General features: G+C 38.6%; 1 protein-coding gene across 2 annotated transcripts in view; it reads right to left on the reverse strand.

Moving 5' to 3' along the window:
* Window positions 1-2,789: 2,789 nt before the first annotated feature.
* Window positions 2,790-22,637, reverse strand: part of CDH6 (cadherin 6) — a 141,193-nt gene continuing 121,345 nt past the window's right edge. For both annotated transcript variants that reach the window (XM_017889465.1, XM_017889466.1), the window contains exons 8-12: window positions 18,287-18,423; window positions 15,278-15,399; window positions 14,108-14,225; window positions 13,688-13,939; window positions 2,790-8,762 (exon numbers count right to left, since the gene is read on the reverse strand). In XM_017889465.1, coding sequence (XP_017744954.1) covers window positions 8,272-8,762; window positions 13,688-13,939; window positions 14,108-14,225; window positions 15,278-15,399; window positions 18,287-18,423 — 1,120 coding nt within the window. In that variant the 3' untranslated portion in view covers window positions 2,790-8,271. The remainder of the gene's footprint in view (window positions 8,763-13,687; window positions 13,940-14,107; window positions 14,226-15,277; window positions 15,400-18,286; window positions 18,424-22,637) is intronic.

Consider the following 22,637-nt stretch of genomic DNA (forward strand, 5'->3'; position numbering starts at 1 on the left):
TAAGGCATTATTTTCAGGCAGCTAAGCAAAGTGAAAAGCTTTAATAAAACCTATCCTTTACTGACTATAAGGAGGCTTTAGAAAAAAAAACCAGTGTGCAAACATGACATTATTCGCCGTTAAAAGTTAAGGTTTGGGGACCAAAGGGCTCAGGAAGCAATAAGATGATCTAATATGTCAAGGAAGACATTTTAAGAAACGAATAAGTATATTGTAGAGAGAGGGAGGAGACAATCTTCTTTTAAAGAGCTGTATCTATTCATAGCTTATTTGGAAAAGCACTGAATTCAGGAAAATGAAATCTAGAAAGGTACTCTAAAAAATCAGGATGTAATTCAGTACAAAATGTTTAGTCAGGTGAATTAAGATTAATGACAGGATATGAAACCATGGCAGTCCTTGATGGAAGACAGTGCACAAAATGGTGTGTGTCCTGTTTAACCCTGAATCCCTATCACCTTGATCTGTGCCTGGCTCAGAGTAGGTTCTCAAATGATTTTTGGTAGAATGAATATAAAAGTTCAGGAGTATCGCTGAAGGGAGAAGTCTCAACCAAGCTGAAATTAATGTCTGAATTGTGCAAAGAGATACCTACTTCGTGGTTCAGATTTATTATCAAGATGTATGCCAAGGCTTTTTAGCTTCTTCAGTTATTCCAAACTTTTGGCAATCACAAGACCAGAATGCTCTTTGCAAATGTTGGTGGTGAGTGGTCAACGAAACTTAGAATGAAAGAAAACAAATTTTTTACCGGAAAACGTCATCTCTTAGGGTTGGGATGGCACATAGGTCACATTACGCTGCCATTGGTGGCTGCTTGGGGTCTTCCGTTTAGGGATTCTAGGGTTATATCTAGGCGATCCATGAAAAAATGTCAATTCATTGGCAATGTCTGCCAGGGTCATTGGAGTCAGGGATGGTGGACAAACACCTCTTAAAATGGTTTCTAACTTGAAGGTTGATTTTATGAACAACTTCCTGCCTTCTCTCTTAATAACACCCTCATGATTATTATGGAATGTAGTTTATTATGGTGACTGAAATTGGGGGGAATTTGGGAAAGATATTGTAAGATTGACAGGGTGGGTCTGAGGCTATATGTGGCACAAGCTCTTAGTGCTCAGTGGATACACATGTGCTTGTCTACATTTCCCTGCCTCTTCCTAGTTAGTTTGGGGCCATGTGACTGAATTCTCCTTGTCAGGGTCACCTTGCAGGCAGTGTGCTCCAGATGGCATTGCTACCGGGGGAGAAAGATCTACAAACACTCTGAATTTCACAAGCGTGAGGAACACACTTTATAGAGATGTTGGATTTTGTCTGCTGCCACCGCCAGGTTAATTACCCTAATATATAATTATTATGGGAAGTGGTTTGTTCAGGTAATGGGAAAAAGCTTACTCTATCTAAATGTTTACAGGTCTGAGACCTCACATTGCACTCCCTGTCTGCCTTACCATTACGTAAGGGAAGTTTTCTAGAATCCTGCAGACATCATTTGTTCTGTTGTCACCTCAGGGTTACCATAACCTTGGGGGTGTTGTGGAGTTGGGGCCAGGGTGGGGTCGTGTGGGGAGGGACTTGGCTGTAGAGCACTGTGCATACTACTGGACAATGTACATGTTCTTCAGAAAGTGTATTTCTGATTGCATCATTCCCTTCTGTGGGTTTGTGTTTCTGACTAAGTTAACTTTAAATGGCAAAACAAAACAAAAACAAAAGCAAAAGCAAAAGCAAAACAACAAATGTCATTTTCTTTGGCATTCGTGATCCTTGTGTTCTGATGTCATGTGATTTTTCCAAGACTAGTCCCTTTCAAGGACGTCAGTGGAGACCAGTGACATGGCTTAAAATCTCTCTTCTCTTTCCCCTGCTATTCTTTTTGATTTCTTATCTCACTTTATCTCAATCCTACTGATTCCTAAGCCTCCCCCACACCCCTCTACCTGGGCAGAAACAGTTTCTCCCTCCTAAGGACACTTTCCTCAGTATCTCTCATGAGATGTCTCCACAGCACCTTCTAGTGTGTATTGTGGTGATGAGCTTATCATATTTCTTTCTCCCAGACCATGAGCTTCTGCAGAGGAAGCAAAGTACACCAATCTGACTTACTGTCAAATATTTGGCGGCACACAGTGGAGCGCCTAATACATATGGAACAAATGAATAAATGAAAATCTTCTTTGCAAAGCTATGAATTCTCACAGTTAAAAAAAATTATGAAATGGCGCCTGTAGAAATAGAAGGCAGCTTAAAAAAGAGCATGCATGTAAAATATTACAGCTGTAAATATGCTAAAAACATTTTATTTACTCATAGTATCAGAATGCTGGAAGAGTTTTATTTTTATGTTCCTCAGATCTGACTGCTGTTTTTTTTTTTTTTTTTTTTTTTTAAATCAGAGACCCAGTGACAATTGTTCTTATGGAAGTGAAATAATGGATGGAGGTTTGGGAGGGGCAAAATATAGAACTGTCCTTTTCTTTTTTTTAATCTAAAGCAATTACCATGAAGATAAACAGCTTTCTTCTCAATAAAGCAATTCCATAAATAATAGTAGAATTCTTGATGTCCCCGCAGTAAGAAGTCTGCAGGGCAGTGCCAATGATATATATTGCTGGCTGGGAAAAACTATTGTTTACAAGCTAATTATTGTACAATAAGTCAGCTTTTTGTTAGCTCTCTGAGAGGTTAAAACAGCAGGTTCAGAAAGATAAAGTATGTCAGCATGTATATTTAAAAAATCTGTGATTACAAACAATGGTTTGAGAGAATTGAAAAAAAACAAGTTAGAAAAAAACCAGTTTATTAAGTAATATCATATAAATAACTTGTTACAAAAATTGATTTGCAAAAGGCATATTTACTCTTTGTGAGAAATCAGTTTTTAAATTGCATTCTTTTGAAATTTATAAGTGTAAGAAAACAAAACAAAAGAAAAGAAGCCATTTCAAGGAGTGCGTATTTGACATTTGACTGCAACAAAAGGCCCGGCCACACTGAGCTAAAAGTTAATACTCCATTCTTCTAACATAGAAACCTTTCTCAGGTAAACTGCGAGGTTATGAGAATCCCCCTAACTAGAAATGTTGATGGGAACTGAGCGTTGCTTGCTTTCATTAGGTGTTCTTGTTGCCAAAGACATGAACGATACCAAGAAAACGACAAGAGCTGAGCACTCCCGCCAGTAAATCTTCAAGGGTGGCATCCGTTTCAATTTATACTTGGAAGTATTTTAATTAAAACAATCAATACTAAAAGCTTTTATTTTCTGGGTTTAAAATCACAAATCACAGTGGGAGAATGCCAAATTGCTTTAGCCTGGTACTACTGAAGACGCACATAGCATTTATTATAAGGCCTACTCTTATGCAGTTCACTCTCAAAGCAATGAAAATAATTTCAAACCAAACAGTACAGTGGGTTTGAAGCGTTCCTACGTTTCTTCCAAGGAGCTCAGTTTTACATTTGCTACACGGCATTCCCCCCGAATGCCTAGTAATTCTATACATCTGATTCTTTAATAAACACTAAACTAATAGATCATAGAAAACTAAAAGCTTAGAGAAGGTGCCTCCAGACATATTTACATGAATAGCGTAGCCTCACAAGAAAGACCAAGATCTCATTAGCGTGGAATGCTTTTTGCACAAAGCTGGGTCCATGCCTCATTTGTCAAATTAACCCCATTTGAGGAGAAATTTGAGTTTGTGGTTCATGGGTTTTTGAAAATAAATGGAATTAAGCAACTTGTAAAAGCTCTTTTGAAATTAATCTAATAACCCAGTGGCTCCTCGGCTAAGTGCCTCAGTCCTGTCTGAAATACAGTGGGTAAGAGCCTTTGTTTCTATTTGACCTCTTTTCAACACTTTCATCTGCCGGCTCTGTTGGGCTAACGTTTCCCCAAATAAAATGAAAATGCCCCATAAATAAGGTATTACAAAAGGGGAGTAGATTAAAGATTGTCTCAGCAATGCTTAAATTAAATTGACGATGCAGAGACCGTAAACTTCTGGCTTTAAAAATGAGCTATTTCTCTATTAACTTTTAACAAGTGTATGAGTCAATGTATTTTCTTTCTAAGAGGGTATTGCTCTCCACATTAAATATGGTCGGGGTCTGATATTTTTAGTAGAGAATTATGCCTTTAGAAAATTATTCCATAAAGATGCCATAGGTAGATTAAAAATGTTGTGACCGTAAGAGCTACTGAACATTTAAGGAGACCATGGTATAATTCTATATTCTCTGGAAAAGGAAGCTGCTTGTTTGAGCTTAGGAAATAGCTCATTTTCCTGAAGATTCACATGCCAAGTGTTAATTTTTCTACGCTTATAATCTGATAAGGAAAGTTGTGGTGTTAAACACAGTAGACTGCTTGGATTTTGAGTCCCCTTTTATAATGTCACAATTCAAACAAGATTTCATCTTGATAAAACATAAAAATTAAGATTACACTAAAATGATCCTTGTTAGAGGATATATTTCAAAATAGTGGGGAATCATGACTTTTAGAGCCTTCTTCCAGAGTAATTACACTGCTTCAAAACTAGTTATTAGGATAAAATAATTTATTTGGTGGTCTGTTCCTGGTGAAAATGAATTTAGCTGATAAGGATGAGTACCTGAAGTAAATATTTATCAGGAATATTGCACCCAGGAATCAACTTTTATCTTTCTTTTCAACTGCATTACTTTTTATGGTGCTTGAGTATACAGAATTGTCCAAGTCCTAGTTTACACACCATTATCCCCAATGGGATATCTATTTCCAGGCAAAGCATTTGATATGAAATATTGTTCAGCCAATCAGGACATTGAAAATCTATGTACATAAAAGTGAAAGTAATGGAAACATTCTAAAGTTAATTTGGATTCATAAAATTTGGATGCCTCTAAGATACAGATTCAATTTTTAAGTACTTTCTGCACAACTTTTGGGAGCTGAAAATAAAACTAAACCACATGTTAAACTGAGTTAAAATTAAATGGGCAGGTTTTGTTCCATCTGAAAAGGGAGTAATTTCATTGCTGAACATCCCTTTATGGACCCAAACTGTAAAACCAGGAAAGTGCTGAAAGAAACATCTATTTACTGTGCCCAGATTCCGTCTCTTGTGGTTCTATGGAATAATATTTGCTTCTTTCCCGTTTGGTTTATTTATTTATTTGGGCACAACTATTTTTTAGACCTTTCAGAAGAAAGTGGCCAGGAAGTGAAGGGGCTTTAAACAATGGCTTAATGTTTTTTTAAAATTCAGCTTATTCTAGGGAACATCTTAGTAGTTTAAAGGAACTCTTGGTTTTGAATAGAGGGTAAAAACATATCATCAGAAAGCTCTCAATGTCCTTGAAACAACCCACAAAAGCAATCTGGTTATGTTTAATGAATTTTCGTTTCTCAGTGATTGAAACAAATATTAAAATTTTACTTCTTCCCACTCTCCATCTTTCCCATCACCAACATCTAAAATTAGGAAACAGACAATGAAAAAACTGAGCTGAAAATTATTTTTTCTCCAGTAATCTTTCATGTTGCCTGGGACCTAGCAATTAAAAAAAAAAAAAAACCTGCGCATGCACTGATGTTTGACCTGATACTCAGGTGAGGTGGGAAGGAAGTGAGACGAAGCTGGAGAATGATGGAACTATGGCTCTTATTGGTTCCACAATGTCAAAGAATCTGAATTATAGGAAAATGTCACTCCAACTTGATACTTACAATATCCTGGTACTAAATATTTAGCCCCAGTCTCAAATTATCCAATTTCCTATAAATTTACTTCATCATCAGCTTTTGTGATAAGAGATTAAAGTTATTTCCATAAGTAGTCACATTAACCTGTTCTTGGTATGCTGTGTCATCTTCAGGGAGGGATAAAAGACCTTGCCAATTACATCTCAGATATTCCGCTATAGAACTACTTCCTTTCACTTATTAGGAGAACGCAGACCTTACCCTTAAACACTGGAAATTGCTAGTGTCAATCCTCAACTTCAGATGATATCTTTCTTTTTACAGGACTATCTTCCATGATTCAATTTGTTGCATGACATGAAACATAAGGATAGCGACTTCTTTAATTTTACAGTAAATCGTGTGATTAAGGTGCTGTTCTATTGCTATGAATAACTAGCTTCTAACTTTACTAAGTTCTTTTCAACACTTACCTGTGACTATGATACATATCAATTCATTAGAGTGAAGACCTCACATAGCCTTTTGTTTGCATTAGCGCTCGCGTGTGCGCACGTGCGTGTGTGTATGAAGAACTAGAAAAAAGAAAACCCTGAAAGCAGGAAATAGCTCAAGCATGAAATATTTGTTACTATATAGGGCAGTCCATTATAAAGTTGGAAACCATTCGGAAGACACAAGGAATAATATGGTTGTACAAAATTTTCACTCTAATCAGGTAACCCAAAATACTACATTTCTCTTCTTTTAAAGTTTCCATCTTTACTTCTTGGGTAATATGCCTATTTAAAACTTAACTAAACAACAGTGTGTTTCCAAACAGAAAATATGTACTGATATGACAACATCCCCAAATGGAAATGACACTAAAATTATTCATAGAAAATTAATATTAATTGAAAATAAATCCGTAAGACTAATAAGTGAAGTCAGCATATTCTTAAGCGTATGTATATACAGAGCCTGTCTTTTAGGTTTTCGAAACAAGGATGTTTTCATTATAGTACATTGGAATTTCTGATGACTGCACAAGGTAAGATTCTAATGATAAATGCCATTAGAACAGCCATGTGAAATAAACGATCTGAATCTGCCAGAAGGATTAGTTCAGTTCAGTTGGGTCCTCTGGATAATAACTGACTATGAGGCTAATTGCATAATTAAAGAAATAATAGATTGGATGGATTTTACATTACTTTTCTGTCATAGTTTGAGACCATTACTTTATCATTAGTTCAAAGTCAAGGATGGCAGGGTGGTCATGAAAGCAAAGTTAAAAACAATGAAAAAAATTACTGCTTTTGAAAATCAACTATCATTTTCATTAAAATCTTAAACACTTTTGTTTAAGGGAATCGAATTTTCCCTTGGCAAGGGTCTTCCAAACATGGAATATGTAGGTTTTCATCATAATCTCAATGTTGTTTATCCAACTGTATCACGTTATATAAATATGTAGAGGTTTCCAGATGTCTAGGGCAGGGTATTAGGTTCAAGTGTGGCTGGTTCTAACCTCTCCACTGAACTCCTAGAGTGAGATTTAAGTTTTATTTAATCTAACTTTACTAATTCAACTTAGTTGTGTACGAAGGATATGAAGAATCTGAATTATTGTACTTCACACTGCTACTTTCATGTACAGTATAGTGGAATGATACTGACAACTATAGACAAGAAGTTAAAATTTGTCTCAGGAAAATTCTTTCAAGAATTTTTAGACAATTTTGGCATTAGCCTACTGATAGCTGAAAGAATTTCAAGTGACCCGTGATACATGTGGTGGCCAAAACTTTTAATGTATGCTAAAATATATTTCCTTTGTTAACATTATTAGCTATTTCCCTCCCCCTTTATATGGTACAAAGGCAAACTTTCGCATGTCTAGTCTAGGATATAACAAACTATGAGTTAGTGGAAGGAATGAAGTCGTACTAGGTTTGTGGTTGTTTTTGGATGTTACCGTTTAATTTGCTTCTATTCTTTAAGAGTAATGAGAGTTTTAACATATGGGTGGATCTGAGGTTTTGAATAGTAGTTGATGCCAGAGAAAGTTCTTGAAGAGCAAATAGGATGGGCGAGTGTTATTTTAAATTCTTTGTAACACAAATAAACACCCCATGTAGTTTATCTCCTTGTGAGCCCATATGCCCTCATTTCTTTTACTATGATGATATTTTTATCTGTGAAGCACAGTCCTTTATCCATTAGCCTGTGAAATGTACAGTTAGGGCAGTTGGCTGACCTGACATGGAGTGTAGTAAAACAGCAGGCCAGCGGAAGTGGGCACATTGCCCTGAGAACAAGTGGAAATACTGTTCCCTGTCCTCCCCTCCGGCACCTGCCTGTTGGGCTGACTTGGTTAACTGGATGCACTAAAAAATAAAAATTGGCCCCTTGGAAGCTCATAAAACTGTACTAGAAAAAAGTCTCTAACATTGGATCCACAGGGACTGCAGCCATTGGCTTTTGGAATGGGTAGAACAGAGAACCCTTCACGGAGTAGTGGATAAATATAAAGAAATAGCCACTTCACATATTTCAGTGTCGTATTGGAAAGTGAAAAAGGCAACAGATTAGGAGTCTTTGTCACTGTCCACTCCTCCGTACATATCTGCAAGCTTTTTGAATCGAGGTCCCCAGTCACTAAGGTAATCATAGTCTTGATCTCCATCCGTGGTCACTGACTCCAGCGAGCTCAGGGAATCCGCCACGGAGCCAGTGCCTTCATAGGCGTAAGTGGCCAAGGAGTCGTATGGCGGGGCAGTGGGGTCCGTGTCATTTTCCTTTAACCTTTGGTTAATGAAATCTCTGACATCGGTGTTGTCGCGAGCTGTTGGAGTCCGTCGGGGTAGAAAAAGGGCTTCAGGCACAATGTCCCTTCGTAATTTGCTGTCCTCTATGGCTTCAGGATTCCTCAGGGTGCCGATATCAAAAGCCTGGGTGTCCTCCTCTCCACCACCTTCGTCGTTGTAACTGACAATGTTATCTCTGATGTCCTCTTTGGAAATGATCAAAGGCTCTTTTTTTCGCTGCCGCCTCAGAGCTGCAAACAGCACCACTGTCACTGGAAGCAGAAAACAAAACAGAAAAGGAAGGAAAAGTTAATTTGCTGCCCAATTAATGTCAGGAAGAAACACCGTGCTCAAATGTGAAGTTTTAAAAGTTCTCTAGAAAACGCAGACTCAACTTTTATTTCTTTAAGGACGCACTTGCCTCCATCCATGATCAAACCGGGACCCATAAAATGGAGTAAATATTTGAAAGAAGGTTATAATTTAGGTAGAGGATAAAACACCATCACATTTTGGCAGTAATTCCTTTTTGCTTTGAAATGGCAAACTGGTTTCAAGGTAAGGAAAAAAATGATAAAAAAAGAAGCTCGGCCTCAGTGAAAGTACTGCAATCAGGGTGCAAATTATGCTGAACACCTAAAATGCTCTGAAACTGGTTACAAGGACAAGACTGGCACCTTTGGGAATGTGTTGAAGGGTTTACATAACTCCACATCTGAAATAACTTTTGCGCTATGCCTTTTTTTCTTTTCCCTGAGAAAAGTGTAAAAGTAGTTTAAAACCCAAAGTAGACATTGAATATTTGCATACCTTTCCTACATATAAAGCAATATTATTCCAGAAAATACCTGGAGAGACCCAGATATAATTCAGAAACCCATTTTGGATTTCGAGATTGGCTAATTTGAAGGGGGCAGGTAAGAATCCACATGCCATATTATTTCTGTTTGAGCTAAATGAAATAAACACATGTAAGTGAGATTTTTTATTTTTTATTTTTCCAAGGTTCATGTTCTATAAGTTTGTTACTCAGGACGTTCATTCTTTTGATTTTTCCCTCCTAACTCAAATTAGAGGCAAAGCAAGAATTGTGTTTAAATAGCTCCTGATCTCTCTTCATAGCTGGCTGGGTGGAACACAGCTGGCTACTTGTAGAGAGACACATCTATCTACAAATGGACAGATGGGTGAAAAAATAAAAACACAGTAAAAGCTTAGAGAGAAAACAGCCATCTAGGCCAACAAGTGCATTGTTAAACTGGGTTTGTGCAGAGAAGTGTATTACAGGAAGTCACAGTAGTGTCTCTTTACTATTTCATCCACAACAAGGCCCAATTTTTATGAGCCACGAAACCTGAGTTACTGCAATAAGAATTACAGAATAATGCATTTTTAGTGAGTATACATAATTACCTGTATAAGAATAGATGTAGGCACACCCATGTATCTACATATTAAAATTTCGTTAGTAATAATAATTGGTTACCAATTGAGAGCTTTCTATGTGCTAAGCACTGTACTAAGTGCTTAACATACTGAATCTCATTTAATTATCATAGTAGCCCTACAAGTAGGTACCATCATTAAAACCCCATTTTACATAAGAAGAAATTGAAGTTTAAAGATGTTACATGTACATGCAATTCAAATCCAGGTTGGTCCAACTAAAAAGCCTGCACTCATAATTGCCATGTTTTGAAGCAGGTCTGGAGTACAGACTATTTCCAAAGGAAATGTAACTTTGCCCCTTTCAAGTGTGTGGTTTTGTAGTTGTATATACCCTCTTTTGCTGCCAGAAAGTATCTTGATGCCTTTTTTGATGCACCCATTCAGGGTATTTATTCATTCATGCATTTGATAATATTTATGTAGTGCCTACTCTGTACCAGGTACGGTTCTAGGCACTGAGTGGGTGGGTAGGGTGGGGGACAGTTGGATGGAGACAAAATAAACAATATGTATAATAAATAGGGAAATTGTTAGAAGATGATAAGTGCAATATGAACATGAAAAAGCAGAGCAGAACAAGGTGGAGAAAAATACTTCTGTATATATTTGAGGAGCCCATATGAACATACAGCACAGTTTTTTTTTTTTTTTTTTTAAATGGAGTCTTACTCTGTCGCCCAGGCTGTAGTGCAGTGACACGATCTCAGATCACTACAACCTCCGCTTCCCAGGTTCAAGCAATTCTCCTGCCTCAGCCTCCTGAGTAGCCGGGATTACAGGCGCCCACAACCACACCTGGCTAATTTTTGTATTTTTAGTAGAGACGAGGTTTCACCATGTTGGATTAGGCTGGTCTCGAACTCCTGATCTCAAGTGATCCACCTGCCTCGGCCTCGCAAAGTGTTGGGATTATAGGCGTGAACCACAGTGCCCAGCCAGCAGAGTTTTGTATATGTTGTTGGGGGGAGGTTGCATAATTTGAGCAAAGACATGAAGAGAAATGCAGGGCTTTGGGCAGAGAGATGCACATGATCTACCTTTCAGACTGGCTGCCAGTCTGAACAATGACATGGATTTGCAAAACAGAGGGTTGTAAGGAAGGACATCCACTGGGATTAGAGAACAGAATCAAGCCAACTATCTCTCCAAGAATTAAGCTCTAATGTACATGGGCTCATTCAGTCATGTAAGGCACGAGGCAGGCATTTATCACCTCCTAATTCTTCCCTGGCTTAAGGTATCTATAGCTTTTATTTTAGTCTTATGCACATCTGAAAGTGCAAACTGTCTGGAAGGGAGAGGGCACGTTAAAAAAATCAAAGGCATTTATTCATGGTCTAATTCTTCTACAGCTAAAACTGCCTATATCTTTTCTTATTAGCCCAATGCACATCTGAACAGAATTTCTTGAGAGTATCGCTGTCTAGGAGACCTCTCAGAGCTAACTTTTATAAAGTGAAAATGTGATTGCTAAGCACATGGGGCAAACACATTCTTAGAAAGTGAGGCCCTGATGAGGTGCCCTCAGCAGGAACTGAGTCTCCCCTTTTCCCTTACCCTTTTGAAGCCAGAGGATAGCAGTAAGGTTTTTGGGGGGATAGAGGGACAATTGGGCAAATTTGTGTTCAAATCTCATCGTAAAACTAGAGGGTCAAGAGATCTGGGTTAAATTAAATGATTTGACCATTCTAAGCCTATTTTCTTATTTGTAAATTAAAATCAGTAGCACAGTACCCAGTCTTACTGTCATGAATGTGAAAGTTTTGCAAACTCTAAGGCACCATGACATGAGATGTAGCAGTTGTTTAGCTGTTTTTACTGTTGTTTTATTTTTGTAAAATATCCATTACCATATGATCCACTTTCTGGACTCCAGATTTCTTCCTATATCAATGTGGCTTTCCTTCATTTTCCTCCACTTTCTTCAATTGCCACATTTTAAGTTTGGGCTGTCTTTCGGCCTGGAAATCACCCTGCATTTCATAAGTTTGAAAAGAAAGTACAGTGCAGTCTTCAGGCACCAAGCCTGGGGAAGAAAATTTAGGTTGGGAACTTTAGTTTTACCACGTGTTAGACACATGACTTGGCTACATTACTTCACATCTTGGAGCTGCAGTTTTCATATGTGAGGTACAGATAAGTATACACCAAATGGTGCTGAGGATTAGGTGAGAAAAACCTTTGTAAAGCATCTTGCACTGCATCTGACCTATGGTGTATACCTAACAAAGGCTAAATCCCATTTTTTCTCCTTTTTTATTAGGTACAGAATTCCAAAGAGATTAAACAAGATGTGGGAGGCACTGAGGCCAATTAGAAGTCATGAGGAGACAGTGAATTCATTGGAGGAAGGAAACGAAAGGCAGAGATTCAGTGAGTTGACTAGAAGGAAGAAAAGGGGGAATAGATAATGGGTAGATGATGATAGAAAGGAAGAATCACCTCTGTCAGATGAGAGTTATCTCTCCTTCCATAGACGACAAAAAGAGTCCATGGAATACGCCTTGGGTACAGCCCTACCAATCCAAGGCTTCTAAAAAAGTCACCCTTTTGATCAAAAAGAACATTCATATCTTTCTCTTCCAAAACAATGTTACAGACTCACACCATTAGAAACACTGATTTGTCTTTGCACACTGTCAGTTTTTATTTATGCTCATATCTTAAAATACTTTCCCCAAGTCTTAGTTGACAAAGAGAATCACAGTTCTGTAGTTGAATTTCAAGGCTTCTGTTATAGTTAGCAGGGTTGATGTGGAGTGTGAAGGAGCGCTCGAGCAGGGATCCCTAAGCATTCTGTTCTTGGCAAAATGCAGGTTCTCTTTTACTCTTCTCAAAGTCACTCTGTCTTCGTTTTTTTAAAAGAGTATTTCCCCTGTATAATTCAGGTTGACTCTTAACTTCTTACCTTTTCTTTTCACTATACAGGCAAGCTTTACAAATCTTGCTTTTATTTTTGGAAGGGCTGCATTAACAAATATTTGTTTTCTTAGTTCACAAACAGTCAAGGGCCTGTTGAGAAATCCAAGCTTGACTTGCAGGCTTAATTAGTTGGTTAGGGGTAAAAATTTCATTTGAATCATTGCTGGACCCTGATTTCCATTTTTATTACATTCACTTCTTTTGGGCCCCCATACTCATTTCCTCAGTCACAGAAGTTATTTATTGTTGAGTGTGAGAAATAGACCTTATGCATGTGGCAGAGAGCAATGCTAAGAAGGTAATCATTTAAATGGTAAATCAACATTAGTTTGCTGGGTTAAAAAAGTTTCATAGCTTTTATTTTTCTAGGATGAGAGAAAAGTCAGCACACTCCTCTTCCCACTTTCCCATAGATCTTTAAACTTTACCTTTATAGAAAGGGCCCTCATCATACACTCCATGCCAGACACTTAACAACGTTTTCCAAGTAAAAAAATTACACAACAAATGAAATGAAAAGGGCACGATTTTTGTTGCCCTGAAATCCCCCGAGATTCATTCCCAGTCTGATAGACAAGAGATTCTTTTGGTGGAATGATTCCTGGGCAAGCAAAGACACGGGCAAGTTTCACATCTGTTCATTTCCCAAAGCCATTTGCAAGCAAAAATGAGTTCACATCGTACAGCACAGATTCTCAGTATGTAACTCGACTCACCTAGATCAGGCTGTATGCCTTAATGGGGGAGGCAGATAAATCTAGAGTGTCACAGTAACAGTGTGAGCCCCTCACCATGGGGAGATAGGAGGCAGGGAGAACCAGTTTACCTAGTAGGATCACGATGCACAGAAGGATGGCAACCAGAGCCCCCGTGCTCAGTCCCGTGGGGTGGATGAGCGCCTCCGCATGGCAGGACTGCATGTTCCCGTGGTGGTCACATGCACAGACCCGGACAGTCACTGTCCCAGTGCTGCTTTGAACTGGGTAGTCGTTGTCTGAAATGACCACAGGCAAGAGATAGGTGCTCATCTCGTGTCTATTATAGCCATTTTTCCGAGTTAAGATTCCCGCCGTGTTGTCTGGAACCGGAAAGCAAAGTGGTGAATGTATGTGGATACTGCGTCATGTATTGAATCAATTGTGATGGGAAAAGATAGATATAGATACAGATACATACACATACATATACATACAGATACAGGTATGGATATAGATGGAGGTAGAGAAGGTAACTTGAACTCATTTACCTTTGTTGTCTTGAATGGTAAAGTTTGAGCCACTGGCTGCTTCAGGGGCCAAAGAAAACGAAAATTGGTGCCCACTATAAGGGTCGTCCTTGTCAACAGCACGCAGGGTCTGAATCAACTAAGAGAAAAAACCAGAACATTGTCACAAAATTTTGGTAACTCAAAAGTGTTTCTTACCGTTTTGCAATAAATTGCTTGACAAAATGATTTAACATTTTAATTATAAAAATGATAGCCTTTAAGTAATGTACAGTGAATCTGCTCTATTATGGGTTAGAAAGCCAAAGGGCATGGAATGATTCTTTGTTGTGGGGACACTGTAGGATGTCCTGTGCATTGTAGGATGTTAAGCAGCCACCCTGGCCTCTACCCACCCGGTATCAGTAGCACCTTCTAGTGTGACAATCAAACTCTCTCAAGATACTGCAAATATCCCCAGGGAGGAAATCATCCTGATTGAGAAACATTTGGCCTTGAGTGATGCAAAGCTATAAAATATCCCAATAGTCTGTGACAACATCGCAACTTCACAAAGTAGAAGTTCTCTTTGGACAGTCTGTCTAGAAATGCACTCTTGGCATTACATAAGCTATCAACTTGCAAAAAATGGAAAAGAAAATAAGTATATAGAACACAGTAACTTCAGCTTTCTACCTGCATGTGTACTTTAACAGTGTACTTCTATTTTCACAAACTGAAACATAATTTTTGTATCACTGGCAGCAAAGACCTATTTCACATGGGGACAAATGTGTAAAATAGGAAAGCATTCATGAATTTGTATTACTTATACAGATGGTCAATGTAAATAAGTGAAATCATGAATTATAGGCAATTATAAAGTATGTTCTAGTTATTACTTCAAGTACATATGGTAATTAAACTATCTGTTCACCAATAAAGATTTTTCCAATAAAGCTGTGACTAATCTATTTTAATAAAAACTTAAGATCGATTTGGAATCAGCCTCAGTCTTTGATGAACTTCCAGTTCTTCGAAACTGTTAGTTCTCATATGTAAGTCCTGGTTCTTATTTATAGTATTAATTTCTGTGGCATTCACTTCATAGTTAATTCACAACTCTCCTTCAGCTCTGTGAATCATCTCAATGATTATAAGATCTAAATTAATCTGATGTTCAACTTGAATGTACTTTTTAATGAAACTCACCTGATCTGCCTTTGCTTTTTCACAGACGAAAGTTTCATAGAACTCAGCAAATTCTGGGGCGTTGTCATTGACATCTAGAACTTTAATATATAGAGGTACTCGACTACTTTGCTTTGGATTATCTGTCACATACCAAAAAGAAAGAAAAAGCCATTTACATGTTGATTGCCGATTCCCTTTAGACAACATCCACTCAACTTCTTCATTCTCATTCATGCACAGATTCCCCAAGCTAATGTACTACTGGGCATTAAGTATCAGTGTGGTCACAAAATGTAGAATTTGATTGTTTGGTACATCTGGAGTTGGATGCACCTGTTAGAGATACATGGGTGACAAAGCTACTTGTGTTGATATAGTTCAACTGTATAATAAACCTTAAGATAACACAAAACCAAGAGAGGCATTTTAAAGGTAGATTTTCAAGGAAGCAGGCCGATGGGGAGCATATGGACAAAAGGAAGAAGAGAGAAAGTAAATGAACCACCAGAAGACCAAAGGATAGTTATTGGTCTTAGTGTTTTAGTTTGAGTGCTGAAGGAGAGCAAGATGTCATGCTAAACACTTTGCTATATTATGTTGTTTAATGTTCACAAACTTCTGAGATAGAGTTACTGCCCCCACTTTATAGATGAGGAAACTGAGACATGGAGAAGTTAAGCAATTTATCTGTGTTTATAGAGACAGTAAAGAGTGAAGTCCAGGTTCAAACTTGGATCTGTCTGACTCCAAGCCCAGGCTGAAAGCCCAGGCTTTTCATCTGGAATTAATGATAGAGCGGAATCAATGTTTGCAGACCTGAGATAAATGAAGTATTTCGGTTGCCTTCTGTGGTAATCTTTTAGCACAGTATGGAAGACAGATTCCTGGTGTAAGAATCAGGAGTTAGAATCTATCACTTCAGCTCTCTTCATTTACTTCACTTGTATGTCTCCTGTTTTTTCACTTAGTAAGTATTTAGGGAGCATCTAATACCTAATCTATAGCAGCCTCTATTTGGGATGTTGGGGCACTAGGAAACATAACAAAGATCCTGTTTCCTGGAGCTTTATTGTAATGGGGATGGACAAACCATAAACACACAAATGTATAATGTATCAGATGGTAAATGCTATAGAGAAATTAAGTAGGTAAAAAGGATTGAGAGAAACAGAGCTGTAACTTAGAATGATGACCAAGGACTGCTTCTCTGATGAGACATCATTTGCCCAGAGACATGAATGAAGAGAAGATTTAAGCCATGTGAATATTTCCGACTCTTCAGGTCGAGGAATCAGTATATGCAAAGGCCCTGAGGTGAGTGGGAGCTGGTTTTATACAAGCTTTTGGTTTCTGTTTTATCAAAGGTTGTTAAGAAGATTAGACAGTAAGATTCTTTAAAATGTCTGAAATTTTACTCACACTATTCTTCGAAAGTTAGAGTAGCTGAATACTAACTTTTAAGAGATAGTCACCAATACTTTCAAATGTGTCATAGAAACATTAAATCTTAAAAACAATTTTTTTTAGGCACAAAGCTTAAAATACTTATGAAATGACTGCTTTGGTAAAAAATAAAATTTCGTGGTCGTCGGAAAAATGGCCATTTTCAGTGGGAAAGAATTTTATGATTTTAAAACTTCGAAGATGCTCTGTCTTTGCTATCTACATCAGTCCTTTAATATAAATGCACATGAACTACAAGATAAATCTTGACATAAATTGTGAAGAGTAAATTCCTACCTAATTTCTAATGTGCTGTCCTTATCACTATCTAAAAGCAATGCTTCATTTTGCCCATATTGGTTACTATTCTACCAAATATCCTGTAGTCACTTCAAATCTCATGAGTTATATTGACAGAGAATACAAATGTAATAAACTATTCGATACGGAATATTTCACACTAGATACCCAAAGTGAGCTAAAAATGTCTGGAACTTTTAAAATTAAACACAAAAACTAAAAAGTGAGCTATACTTTAGAAGCCTAGTTTTGTTGTTGTTGTTGTTGTTGTTTGGAGTTGGAGTCCCACTCTGTCGCCCAGGCTGGAGTACAGTGGTGTGATCTCGGCTCACCGCAAGCTCCGCCTCCCAGGTTCACACTGTTCTCCTGCCTCAGCCTCCCAAGTAGCTAGGACTGTGGGCACCTGCCACCACGTCCAGCTAATTTTTTTTGTAGTTTTAGCAGAGACGGGGTTTCACCGTGTTAGCCAGGATGGTCTTGGTCTCCTGACCTCATGATCCGCCCGCCTCGGCCTCCCAAAGTGCTGGGATTACAGGCGTGAGCCACCGCGCCCGGCCTAGGAGCCTAGTTTTAAACATTGAAATTCTATTTTAAAGATGGTTTTTCACTTATATTCTTCAGCCCGTACATTGTATTGACCATCTACATTAGTTTTCATTGTGTGTAATCATTTTATTTAAAGCATTCTTTTGGCACTATTGTTCTTTGCCTTCAATTTCATAGGGGCTACCATAAAATTCATTCTAATCATTTTATTGATTACTTGGTGATTTGTATTAGTCACTTTGGTATACCATGGAACAGTGATAATTTATATCTCTTAATTCTGTAAAGACTTTGAATAGAAATTCTATAGCAAGCTAGAGAATTGATATCTAAAAAATTTCTAAACAATGCCCACATTTTACAATACGCTTGACCACTCTCATCTTGTGCCCCCACACGCAATGTCTAATTGAGAGTCTGTTTTTTTTCAGCTGTTTATGTAATGTTCTAATTTATAATTTGGAATTAAATCCACCGAGTACCAATTCAATCTCATTTGTGAGATACATTCCCATTTTATTGTTTCCAAACCATAGAACTTTCATGGTTGCCTCTCCGTTTATGTATAAGCCAATGCATATGTAGAAGAAGCATTACTGCAAATCACTCCAGAGCTCTTTCCCTCAATACATATCAAGTGGGATTGTCAATACATGGTGACAAGCTATGCTCTGCCAGCCCTTGCTGGGACACTCAGTCTATTAATGGGGGACAGCAGTGGTATTAGGTAGGACTTACTGATTTCTGTTGCTATCACTGTAATGTTGTGCCATAGCAGTGTTTCTCGGTCAAGAAGTTTCGATGTAAAAATTGAACCATTTCCAGAATCAATGTTGAATATTCTGTCCATATCTGTGTGTCGATCTACAGAGTACCTGAAAATGCAGAGTGGAATTAAGAAAGGCTTTTCTATTTCCTATTCTCACATCATAGAACATCATAACACATCTGGTACACAATATGTCCCAGAGTATCTGTGGCATGAATTTTTTTCCATCTCTAGTGCATATTTGAATACCTACAACTTGACATTAAGTAAAATATTTTGAGAAATTAGTTCTTCACAATGGAGGTCTTAATAGTAAACTCACTAGACAAGTTGCATGACTTTGAGGATCACCATTACATTTTCTTTTCTAATATGTATAAATTTGGATCAAGTTTATATAGTAATTGTTTCATTTTTTAACTCAAGTTTTTACAACCTGAGAACTTTAATATGTGTGTGTGTGTTTGTATGCATATGTAGGGTGTTGGTTATTTTTCTACTTTCCATTTAATTTAAAAAATCATCTGTTGAAATAAGCAAAAGACAGCTAGTGTGGCCAAGGTTAGTGAGGCAGAAGAGGGAGATAGGAGATGAGACTGGGGAGAGAGCCAGAGTCTAGACTGCAGAAGGCTGTGGTAAGGAGGTGGAATTTATTCTAAATGCAATGCAAATCTACCCAAGGGTTTTTTGTTTGTTTGTTTTGAAATGTGGTCTCACTCTCTCGCTCTGTCACCAAGGCTGGAGTGCAGTGGCATGATCTTGGCTCACTGCAACCTCGACCTCCCAGGCTTGAGCCATACTCCCACCTTAGCCTCCCAAGTAGCTAGGACCACAGGTGTGTGCTACCATGCCCTAATTTTTTGTATTTTTTGTAGAGACAGGATTTGGCCATTTTGCACGGGCTGGTCTTGAACTCCTGAGCTCAAGTGATCCACCTAACTTGGTCTCCCAAAGTGCTGGGATAACAGTCATGAACCACCATGCCTGGCTACAAAGGGTTTTAAACAGGGGAGTGCCACAATCTAAATTATGGTTAATAAAGATCACTGGTTGAATTGAGGAGAATGCTTGGACAGTGCTGCCACAAACAGAGAAAAAAGGAGTGAAAAACAGGATTCGGGGAAGATGGGTAAGTTCCATTTTTGCTATGCTGAGGCTGAGGTGCCTGAGAAAAGTACAGGAAGAGATACCTAGTCTGAAGCTCAAGATCAAGATCTGGACTGATCCCAGATTTCCTATTCAGCTGTCCAAGAAAACAATGTCCAGTGGAGGAAGAAAAACACTAAAGACAGAACCATTTACATCACTTAAATCAGTGGAAGACCAGAGACACACAGTGGTGCCTGGAACAGACGAGGAACTTGATAAATATTTAAGAAGGAGAGTTTGAATACATTCAAGGAAAACAAAGAGAAGCATTTGGAAACCAAACATTCCAACCCTAATACTGGTGGAAGACTAGTGGATTTTGAGAAATGTTGTCTTATTTATAAATGTATTACTAGTTTTTAGAATAGCTATGTGATATGGTTTGGCTCTGTGTCCCCACCCAAATCTAATCTTGAATTGTAATCCCCATGTGTCAAAGAAGGGGCCTGATGGGAGGTGATTGTATCATGGGGGCAGACTTCTCCCTTGCTGATCTTGTGATAGTGAGTGAATTCTCATGAGAGCTGATGGTTTAAAAGTGTAGTGCTTCCCCTTACCTTTCACTATGATTACAAGTTTGCTGTGGCCTCCTAGCCATGCTTCCTGTACAGCCTGTAGAACTGTGAATCAATTAAACCTCTTTTCTTCATAAATTACCCAGGTTCAGGTAGTTCTTTATAGCAGTGTGAGAATGAACTAATACAGAACATTGCTACCAGGAAAGTGGGGGACTGCTATAAAGATAGCTGAAAATATGGAAGCAACTTTGGAACTGGGTAACATGCAGAGGTTGAAACAGATTGGAGGGCTCAGAAGAAGAAAGAAAGATGTGGGAAAGTTTGGAACTTCCTAGAGAATTGTTGAAAGGTTTTGACCAAAATGCTGACAATGATATGGGCAATGAAGTCCAGGCTGAGGAGGTCTCAGATGGACATGAGGAACTTATTGGGAACTGGATTAAAGGTCACTCTTGCTTTGCTTTAGCAAGGAGACTGGAGGTGTTTTGCGTCTGCCCTGGAGATGGATATTTGGCAGAAGAAGTTTCTAAGCAGCAAAGCTTTCAAGAATTGATCTGGCTGTTTCTTAAAGTGTATGCTCATATGCGTGAACAAAGAGATGACGTGAAACTGGAACTTATATTTAAAACGGTGACCATGTGGTAGAAAAGAAAAATCCATTTTCTGGGGAGGAATTCAAGCCTGCTGCAGAAATGTCCATAACTAAAGAGGAGCCGAATGTTACTAGCCAGGACAAGGGGGAAATGTCTCCAGGGCATTTTGGGAACCTTGATCGCAGCCCCTTCCCTTACAGGCCCAGAGGCATAGGAGGAAAAAAAATGGTTTCATGGGCAAGGCCTAGGGCCTAGCTGCTCTGTGCAGCCTTAGGACATGGCATCCTGTGTTCCAGCCACTCCAGCCCCAGCTGTGGCTAAAAGGGGCCAAGGTACAACTCAGGCTGTGGCTTCAGAGGGTGCAAGCCCCAAGCCTTGGTGGCATCTACATGGTGTTGGGCCTGAAAGTGTGCAGAAAGCAAGAAGTTGAGGTTTGGGAACCTCCACCTAGATTTCAGAGGATTTATGGAAATGGCTGGATGTCCAGGCAGAAGTCTGCTACAGTGGTGGAGACCTCATGGAGAATCTCTAGTGGAGCAGTGTGGAGGGAAAATGAGGGGTTGGAGCCCCCAAACAGAATCCCCACTGGGGCACTGCTTAGTGGAGCTGTGAGAAGGGGGCCACTCTCTTCCAGACCCTAGAATGGTGGATCCAACAAAAGCTTGCACCATGAGCCTAGGAAAGCTGCAGGCACTCAATGCCAGCCCATGAAAGCAGCCTCGGGGGCTGTATCTTGCAGAGCCACAGGAATGGAGCTGCCCAAGGCCATGGGAGCACACCTCCTTATCAGTGTGCCCTAGAGGTGAGACATGGAGTCAAAGGAGATTATTTTGGAGCCTTAGGATTTAATGACTGCCCTGCTGGATTTCAGTCTTGCATGGGGCCTGTAGCCCCTTGGTTTTGGCTGATGTCTCCCTTTTTGAGTGGGAACATTTACCTAATACCTGTAACCCCATTGTATGGAAGTAACTAACTTGTTTTTTATTTTACAGGCTCATAGGCTGAAAGGATCTGTCTTGTGTCAGATGAGACTTTGGACTTGGACTTTTGAGTTAATGCTGGGATGAGTTAAGACTTTGGGGGACTGTTGGGAATGCATGATTGGTTTTGAAATGTGAAAAGGACATGAGATTTGGGAGGGTCCAGGGGAAGAATGATATGATTTGACTCTGCGTCCTCACCCAAATCTAATCTCAAATTGTAATCCCCATGTGTCGGAGGAGGGACTTGGTGGGAGGTGACTGAATCATGGGGCAGACTTCCCCCTCACTGTTTTTGTGATAGTGAGTGAGTTCTCATGAGATCTGATGGTTCAAAAGTGTGTGGCACTTTCCCCTTCCTTTCCCTCTTCTTCTTCTGACATGATTGTAAGTTTCCTGAGGCCTCTTGGCCATGCTTCCTGTACAGCCTGTGGAAATGGGAGTCAATTAAACCTTTTCATAAATTACCAAGTCTCAGGTAGTTCTCTATAGCAGTGTAAAAATGGACTAATACACTATGTTTATTAGCAGGGTGGGGGTGGGGTATTACAGAGAAAACTGAAGAAAGTTGATATGTTAAGGCCATTAGAAAATAATTGCCCATTTCAGCTGGATTTTAAAACGTTATGAGGTTTAAAAACATTGCCTCAGTAGAAATTCAATTTAAGTAAATGACCTAGCGAGGCAGACATATGTAGAATCATTATGAGTGTTCTAAGAAAAATAAACCCTTGTTACTAATTTGCCATAGTATACTGCATCCAAGATTCTACTTGAATGTGTTATTTTGGTTTAAAACACAAGTAGTGAATTATAATGAACAATATATTTTATCTTCATAAAATTTATTTTTATTATCTAGTGAGTGTCTAAATGAAATAGATATTCAATTATTGTAGGCTATTTAAACCTGATTTTAAAGAGAATTAATGAAGTTCACAGTGGGTGTAATATTAAGTTGAATTGGAATTTCAGTTTGAATGTATATAAACTTATGTTTTTATTATCAAAAGGGTTGAAACAAATGAAACAGCTATTGTTTTGCCATTTATGTCATGAATCAATATTTATTAAGAATTT

This window comes from Rhinopithecus bieti, unplaced genomic scaffold, assembly GCF_001698545.2.
Source record: "Rhinopithecus bieti isolate Rb0 unplaced genomic scaffold, ASM169854v2 scaffold_17882, whole genome shotgun sequence".
Classification (NCBI taxonomy): Eukaryota; Metazoa; Chordata; class Mammalia; order Primates; family Cercopithecidae; genus Rhinopithecus; species Rhinopithecus bieti.